Source organism: Pimephales promelas, chromosome 1 (genome assembly GCF_988280905.1).
Source record: "Pimephales promelas chromosome 1, fPimPro1.hap1.1, whole genome shotgun sequence".
Taxonomy (NCBI): Eukaryota; Metazoa; Chordata; class Actinopteri; order Cypriniformes; family Leuciscidae; genus Pimephales; species Pimephales promelas.
The window spans coordinates 46,706,924-46,716,049 of NC_142769.1; the positions used below are offsets into that span (position 1 = coordinate 46,706,924).

The window sequence follows — 9,126 nt, forward strand, 5'->3', positions numbered from 1 at the left end:
AAGGTGTGCGTAACTCGGCTTTGCTTTTCCAAATTGAGGAAGGCACCATTCAAGAAGGACTTCCACTTACTTTGCAGTTTTATCAAAAGTAGGTCGGTGTTAAAAAACCTGCTGTTTAATTTCGAGAGATAGCGGGGAAGGACCTCGGGAATAGACCATGCCACGAGCTTTCCTGGTGAAGAAAACGGGACATTCACCCGGCAAGAGAAACTGGAGCAATCTGCCAGATCATGAACGCGGTGACATTTATATTCCAGGTGAGAAGATACAAAAGTAAACTCTTTTTCAGATCACAATCCGGATAACGGTACGGGTGCAACAGTTCATTCCAGGGGGTCTACAATGTTGTTGTTTTTTTTAAATCGTTGTTTTAATTAAAATACCCTAGGCCTATATATAAAATCCAACGGTTGGGTTTGTCCATATTTGACCCAAACATGGGTTGAAACAACCCATCATTTTTAGAGTGAGTTGTGTAAGGAACAGCCGTGCCAAATTGATAAGCTTATTTTAGCCTATTTTTTTATTGCCCAATTATTATTTGTAACTATAGGCTGTATGTGATTTAGCCTAGACTGAATTAAAATAGACACAACTTGCCTAAATGTGACCATTTCTGTAATTATGAGCGATTGAACAACTAGGCTATTTGATCTTATAAAATGTGTTTGTGTGTGTGTGTGTGTGTGTGTGTGTGTGTGTTAAGAGGGCCGTTATACTGCACCTTAGTTGACCTTCAGACCCAACTGTCTTCCTTATAACATGAAACTCATTGCAACACAGGACGGTGCCAGTTTGGCCTATACAACGTTAGTCGTCTAAAATTAAAGCAGGCCTATATAAATAAATATACTAAAGCTAAACGTTTCCCCCTAAGCTACTCGACTAATCACTGTAATTAATTATAGGCTAGGTATATATTGGGTGATATTTACAATCAAGTTACTGAAAATTGCCAGATTTCACTGTTTTTGGAAGTTAACAATTTGGACTATTAACCGTTCATTATGACCCCCTAATTCAGTCTATCATCACAATGAGATATTCTGAGATGTATAGTGATATATATACTATATATATACACTCTAAAAAATGCTGGGTTGTTTTAACCCAATTTTGGGTAAAATATGGACAAACCCAGCCATTGGGTTACATTTTTGAATTACATTTTTTACCCAATGGCTGGGTTTGTCCATATTTTACCCAAAATTGGGTTAAAACAACCCAGCATTTTTTAGAGTGTATATATAATCACTTAAATGGCAATTAATAGGTAATCTTCATTGCCATTTAAGTGAAATTGAACTTAAATATACAAGCTTGATAATAATGATCATTTTAGAAGAAAATTTCAAATGGCACTTAGAGGCTTTTGCACCTGAACTCTTCATATATATATATATATATATATATATATATATATATATATATATATATATATATATATATATATATATATATATATATATTGTTTTAACCCAATTTTCTGTCAAATATGGACAAACTCAAACATTGTGTTAAAAATGTAACCCGATGGCTGGGTTTGTCCATATTTGACCCAAAATTGGGTTAAAACAACCCAGCATTTTTTATACGGTCCACAGTTAAAGGTATGGCTAAAATATGTGTAGAACTGCCATTTCTAAATAATTCGTTAATTATGCGTTCGTCGGCCATGCGGTTTTTTTTTTTTTTTTTTGAAAGTGTAATCCATTTGCGTAACAGCGCATTCATAAACTGAACCAACTTGAAACAGAGACATTTATAGCATTGATTCATGCAGGTATGCCAGGAGGTTGTTGTGGACACCTGTTTCATTCGTTGCCATAACGATTAGCCTACTGTTCACATGTGTATTTACAAAACTTCTTTCTTTCTTTCTTTCTTTCTTTCTTTCTTTCTTTCTTTCTTTCTTTCTTTCTTTCTTTCTTTCTTTCTTTCTTTCTTTCTTTCTTTCTTTCTTTCTTTCTTTCTTTCTTTCTCAGTTATGACACCTTTCTTTCTTTCTTTCTTTCTTTCTTTCTTTCTTTCTTTCTTTCTTTCTTTCTTTCTTTCTTTCTTTCTTTCTTTCTTTCTCAGTTATGACACCTTTCTTTCTTTCTTTCTTTCTTTCTTTCTTTCTTTCTTTCTTTCTTTCTTTCTTTCTTTCTTTCTTTCTTTCTTTCTTTCTTTCTTTCTTTCTTTCTTTCTTATCAATGCAGCATCCGTGTAACGCATCGTGGTCCTTTATTTTGTCGGCCGTGATATGGTGTCGGGTTAATGTTTACAGCGGTGAAGGAAATAACGGGCTTCACCGCGCTGGTTCCCTTCTCCCGCTATACACCCTTAGCAAACACACACACACACACACACACACACACACACACACACACACACACACACACACACACACACACACACACACACACACAGCGAGTGTACCTTTCACCTCACTTTTCGATATCTGACTGCTGAACAAACCCGGAGCACAGGCATTGTTATGTATTTATCGACGTCGCCTACCCATTTTATGACTCTTGTTTTAACCCATTGCTTGTTTTTTAATTGTTTTATTCCGCCCTCCATGTGATGTGACGCAAATTGTCATAGTAAAGAAAATTGACTTTGAAACATAATAAGCTAAATGACTGATAAACCAGTTTAGGGTTAATGGAAACTTTACTAACTGATATGAGGTAAAACATGACACTTCCCTGATTATTATTTACGGCTTGTGTGTTTCATTTTAACGCACGTTCACTCGAATCAAACACAGCCTATTTGTCGACATCGAATGCGGTCGCTTTTTTTAAAAAAAGATCAAATTCTTTCGTTTCTCGTTCATCTTCGTGTTAATGTTTGTGGTTTGGCTGACTGTCTTTGAAGGGAGGGGTTGGCAAACAAGACAAAGGCTAAACGAAACAACAATCACGGCTGTGTACTGTATGATCCCTCAGAAACAATGTTTATTATCAATGTTGAAAACTTTTATTCAACAAGGAGGCATTCAATTGATTAAAAGTGACAGTAAAGACATAATATAATTGTTTTCAACATTGATAATAATAAATGTTTCTTGAGCAGCAAATCATCATCGAATGATTTCTGAAGGATCGCGTGACACTAAAGAATGGCGTAAAGATGCTGAAAATTCACAGGAATTTAAAATATATTTTTCAATAGAAAACAGTTATTTTGAATTGTAAATATGTATTTCACAATATTACTGTTTTTGTTGTATTTTGGATCAAATAAATGCAGCATTGACGAGTAAGCTATAGGAGACTTCTTTTAAAAACATTAAAACGTCAGATTTCTTCTAGACAGGAAACTGAGTTTGCTCAGTACAAGTCAAAATGGCCATTATGAAATATCAGTTATTGGATGGGCTACCGTTAGCCACTGCACCCATTAGATATTTGCATTTTAATTTGCAACTCGGTCGATTGTGCCACACCAGAATCAACAGATTCATTGTTCAAGGCTGCTAGTATTAGTGTTGGTGATCATCTAAAATCTCCATTCAACCAATGTTTTTTTGTGATCTAATAATCCTAGTTTTGTGTTTGCTATTTGGACAACCTCTCAGGAAAGAACATGATAGTTTACCGTCAAACATTTGCAGATTGTTCATCTGATGTATTGTGTTGCATGGAGGTTTGTATAAAGGGAGCTCAAGCCTGTGCCTCTAGCCCAGCTGGTCTGACTGGTAAAGCAGTAACAGGAGTGGTTTGACTTCAGCCCGGCACAATACACTCACACACTCATGCGCACCAGCCAACCCACCCACTCACACTCTCACACACCTGGCCCGGAGGCACAACTGTCCCCCTTAGCCTCGAGAGCCACATACACACCCAGTTTCTGATTGTCTAGCAATCCTTCATCTTCAGCAGTGTAGGATGTAATCCACACTTGTTCACAAGGCCAAGATGTTGTAAACCTGTGCTCGTCTTTAAACATCAATCAAATATTGGGGTGACACAAATGGTTTCTAATGTTTTGGGACGTTTCTTCCAGTCTCCATGTCTCCAGTCGCTCTGCGAGAGGAGAGCGAAGCCAGTCCTGCAGAGGTGGCGTTGTGTCTGTCCACACGCAAGGACCACAGCATCTACACGTACAACCAGACGTACACCGATGACCCTGGCGCGGTGGTCCCTGCCGCTGAGCTCCCATCATGCACCGCTCTAGGCCAGAGTCCAGAGACCGAGCACATCCGAAGCGCACAAAACAATGCGTATGTGCGCACTAAAATAAAGGTGAGGCTTCAGGAAAATGTTTGCTTATGCTGTGTTGATCTAAGATCTAGTTTCGGCAGCATTAAGCTGTCGTGCCGCTGTTAAACACAATTGATTTGTCTTTCCATATTGCTTATGTGTGTGGTTCTACTCATATCACTTTATTAGTTTGAATGTTTACCCTGCCGCTAATTTGCTCTTTCTATTTCTCTCTTTGTTTGTTATTTGGCTGCAGGTCACCACAGGTGAGCTTCCCATAGAGGTCCCGGCCGCCGTCCCTAATGTAACTGCAAGTCCACCTGTTTCTGTAGGGACACCTTGCTCACCACCTGTCCCTAAGTCACCTGCAGCGCAGTCACGTAGCAATACCTATGTTTGCCAGGTGTGTGAAAAAGTTTTCCAGTTCCAGCGCATGCTAAACAGACACCTGAAGTGTCACAGCGAGCAGAAGAGGCACTTGTGCGACTTCTGCGGAAAGGGATTCAACGACACGTTCGATCTCAAGAGGCACGTCCGCACACACACGGGTAAGAGATTCATCTGAAATTGAAGTTGCAATAAATCGATTGTTTTGCAATGTGACAATGGGTTATCATAAAAGTAATCAAATGTGATTCTGTCCTTTAGTTGCGGATTGGTTTTTAAGGTTGCGGGCTTACGTTCGATTGGGGGAGGGTGGGATTTAAGGTGGGAAGTTGAAGCCTCGCGGGAGCTGCCATCTTGTAGCAGAACTTCACTTGCGTTAGCATTCCCATTGACTCCCATTCATTTTGGCATCACTTTGACGGCAAATAATTTTACATCTGAGGCGTTTGAAGACCCCATTTGTCCTATTTATTTCTAAAGAAACACGACAATGTAACGACAAGGCTCCATTACCTTGTAGCTTATGTTATGGCCCCGTAGAAGCAGTTTTAGTGAAAGTAGGCTAACGATTGCGTCATACCCACGCGACTCTCTGTCGCACAGTGGAGAGAGATTACCGTATGGACAGGAGGAGAAGCTCGCGCGCAATCAGGGAAACGTGGAGGCAAAATGACAAAATAATTAATCAGAATAGCTAGCAAAATTGTCTCCTTCTAGCTCATGGACATCTCCTATTCACACCCTCCGCCTATGCATGTTTCGGAAGGGAATGATTCAGATTTCTCATGCCACAGCACTAGAAGACAGACGGGTTGCTCTCGTCACATCTACGTAGTCAAGCTATGTTTGAGTCTGCGCGTCAGGGACTGAAGTGCTAAAAAAATCGCCAAAAACGGGCTTCAATCGTCTCAATCGAAAGCCTTCAATCGAAAGCCTTCAAGGGTTTCAGAGGAACTCCGAAAGTGGGACGGACTTATAGTAAACAGTGAACCAGACTGATTAAAGGGTAACTAAACCCCTGGTCAGAGCCTGACTCCACCCACTGGCAATATTTGAAAATACTGAAAAAGTGGGCACAGCCCAGCGGAGATAGAGGGGACGAAATAGATGCTAAAACACTCTATCCTGATCGTTTTCAATACTCGCAATTCCAACTCCTGACTCGCTACAGTGGTTTTGACGAAACAAGCTGGTTTTTATAGTGCCAAGGTCGTAGCTCGTGTGGTGAGCTGAAACCTGCGTACGTCACAAAGTGCGAAACATCCAATAGGAAAATTCAACTGCAGTAGCCACCGTTCAACCTGAAGAGGGCAGCACTAAGACGTTTTTACACCATATATTGTAGAAATAAAACACTTTATACACAAATGTCAAAAAAGTTACTCGAATCAATGGCTGGTATTAATAAAGATCCATTCTTTCAGATCATTAACTGAAAAAAGTTGGTTTACTGTTTAGTTACTCTTTAAATGTAAAGCAAGCAATCTCATTGGCTACAGGATCCTCAGAGGCTTGTGCCATCTAGAGATTCATGACTGAACTAGATATACACTTACCACTGTATGGCATAATTAAGATTTTCTAAATGAAACTCTTGAATGGTAGTTTTTCTACATAATAATAGTTAATTATAAACTGCAATAATAATTGAGCCCTGATTTTTTTTATTTCTGATTTTTGATCCAATAAATGCAGCTTTGGTTAAAAAAAATGTGTTAAGAGTTAGGGGATACAGTTTAAAAATCATTATGTCTATAGTAAAAGTCCCCATAAAACATGGAAACACAACATGTGTTTGTATGGGTGTGTGTCATATACACACACTGCTGTACAAAAGTTTGGGATCAGTAAGATTTTAATGTTTTTAAAAGTGTCTTCTGCACACCAAGGCTGTATTTATTTATTTATAAATACCAAAAATTTGAAATATTATTACAATTTAAAATAACTTTTCAATTTGAATATGTTATAAAATGTAATTTATTCCTGTGATCATCATTACTCCAGTCTTCAGTGTCACATGATCCTTCAGAAATCATTCTGATATGCTGATTTTATTGCTTAAGAAACATTTATGAATAATGTTAAACTGTCATGTAAAATTTCTTTCAGGATTCTTTGATTTATAAAATGTTTAAAAGAACAGCTTGTTTATGCTTAAATAGAAAGCTTTTTTAAATAGAAAACAGTTATTTTAATAATATTTATCATTAAAATAACAGTTTAATAAAACTTATTACAGTTTATTAACAGTTTATTTAATAATATGTATTATTAAAATAACAGTTATTGTAATAATATTTCACAATATTGCTGTTTTTTTTATTCAAATAAATTGGTGAGCATAAGAGACCTCTCTTACAAAATCGAACCGATCTCAAACTTTTGAATGGCAGTGTGTGTGTATATACTGTATATATATATATATATATATATATATATATACGCTGTATATATGGATGAATCATTGACAATAATATCTATAACATGCTTTTACAAAATATAAAATCATGACAACTTGTTGGTTAGTTTAAAACATTACTGTGATCTCCTTCTCAGTTTGAATCCCTTATTTTTCTTTCTTTTTTGTTTTGTTAGCAGAACGTTTAGCTTTTTTAAAACGCCTTTTTTAAATGGAGAATATTGTTGTCGTCCTCCCGCAGGTGTTCGTCCATACAAGTGCAGTCTCTGTGAGAAGGCCTTCACCCAGCGCTGCTCTCTGGAGTCCCACATGAAGAAGATCCACGGCGTCACGCAGCAGTACGCTTACAAGGAGCGCCGCAGCAAGCTGTACGTCTGTGAAGAGTGTGGCCACACTGCGTCTACCCAGGATGCACTGGTGCGCCACCTCCACACTGAACACCCAGACAGTGTCCTCCTGCGGGCCAAGGCGGCGCGAAGACTGTCCCCGTCGGCGAACGCTAAAGACGACAACTCCCAACCTGGATCCCCTCTCTCACTCCACAGCGATGATACTGTTGGGTCAGGAGGATTTTCCCTATAAAAAAAATATAGTTTTTTATACAAAAGGATGTGATTGACGCGCATTCTGACGATTTATCGTTTCATTCAGAGTACGAGGGAGAGGGGACAAAATAATTGAAGTGTGATGTCATGCAAAATGCTGTTTTTATGGCAGTACGCTGAGATTCAGTTTACACTTTTGTTGTACTTTTCCCACACAAAAGCTGACGATAATGTCCACAACAGCATAAGTATGCACTACTTCACTTTACATAATAATATTGATGAGATAAAACACAACTCAGGAGAAATACACACATGAATGTGATATTTAATGGCTCCATTTGTACTGTGTGGGACATTCATTTTATGTAGCAACACTAAAATAGTGCTTTTATGAACTCAACTGATATTATCAGTGGTCTCTGAATGTTTGAAATCGAAAGGGATTTAATTTTGTGTTGCTAATTACTGCTTTATGTTATATATATATATATGCATAAATTTATCATAAAAAGATTTATATTTATCCTGGTGTAGTTTTATATTTTCTGGGCTATGTTTAAAAATTTTTGCTGTAGATTTTATACATTTGTTTTCGCATGTAACTGGCTTCTCTTGTGTGTATGTGTTTGTTTTTTTATTTTGGGTGGTATTATTGTTTTTTGTACTTTTTTACATTCAAAAGCATCAACATAACATTGTAATTTCTTGTTACTGTTTCTTTAAATAAGTAGACCGTGTCATTCTATTTTGGGTGATCATCATCACAACACACCTCAACAATAAATGTTTTTGTTGATGGTTTGCAAATGAGTGTGGTTCATTCACTTGTATTGTTTTAGGATTAGGCAACATCAGAAACTCACTAGAACTTAATTATTGATATTTTAAATTATAGGCTATTTTATTGTTATGCATGATGCCAGCTAGTAAATGGGAGATAAGAGCAATAAAGCATTTAGTAATTTGCATGTAAGAGAGGATGAAGGAGAGAGCGAGAGATTCAGTGGGTGTATGTTGGTGTTGGTGGATTCCAGATCCTTGTTTGGTCTTGTTCATGGAATCCAGTGTCTGTTTCATTGTGGGGCCATCAGGCATTAACGGCTCAAAGAAACCTATCCCTTTAGAACCGTTATTTTCAACACCAACAAATGCAGTACCACCCTTTAGAAACAGTACAAGAATTTCTCGTTTAAAACAAACAGAAGTTGAAGTGAAATGGGAAATGTACTTTTAAAGGGATAGTTCACCACAAAATTTAAATTCTGACCTCATTTACTCGCCCTCGTGTTGTTCCGAAACTGCATGAATTTCTGTCATACACAAAAGAAGATATTTTGAAGAATGTTTAACCAAACATTTGCTCCATTTACTTCCATTGTATGGAAGGGAAAATAATTTGCAAGTCAATGGGGCTCATCAACCATATTCTTATTCTAAATATCTTCTTTCGTGTTCAGCAGAAGAAAGAAATTCATACTGGTTTGGAACAACTTGAGGGTGAGTAAATGATGACAGAATTGTTTGGGTGAACTAACCTTCTAAGTTGCGTAACCGTCGTTTTATAATACTGTGA

The 9,126-nt window shown here is 37.6% G+C and overlaps 1 protein-coding gene across 1 annotated transcript; it reads left to right on the forward strand.

The window, feature by feature from the left end:
* The first annotated feature begins 33 nt into the window (after window positions 1-33).
* On the forward strand, window positions 34-7,695 carry ovol1a (ovo-like zinc finger 1a). Its single transcript, XM_039658397.2, has 4 exons — window positions 34-257; window positions 4,000-4,238; window positions 4,453-4,744; window positions 7,247-7,695. The coding sequence occupies exons 1-4, from the start codon at window positions 158-160 to the stop codon at window positions 7,585-7,587; spliced, it is 972 nt and encodes a 323-aa protein (XP_039514331.1). The 5' UTR covers window positions 34-157; the 3' UTR covers window positions 7,588-7,695.
* The last annotated feature ends 1,431 nt before the right edge of the window (window positions 7,696-9,126 follow it).

Coding starts and splice junctions, on each gene's coding strand:
- ovol1a (XM_039658397.2), top strand. CDS start 158: ATGCCACGAGCTTTCCTGGTGAAGAAAACGGGACATTCACCCGGCAAG. Junction 258..3,999: donor CGGTGACATTTATATTCCAG/GTGAGAAGATAC, acceptor CGTTTCTTCCAG/TCTCCATGTCTCCAGTCGCT. Junction 4,745..7,246: donor GCACGTCCGCACACACACGG/GTAAGAGATTCA, acceptor GTCCTCCCGCAG/GTGTTCGTCCATACAAGTGC.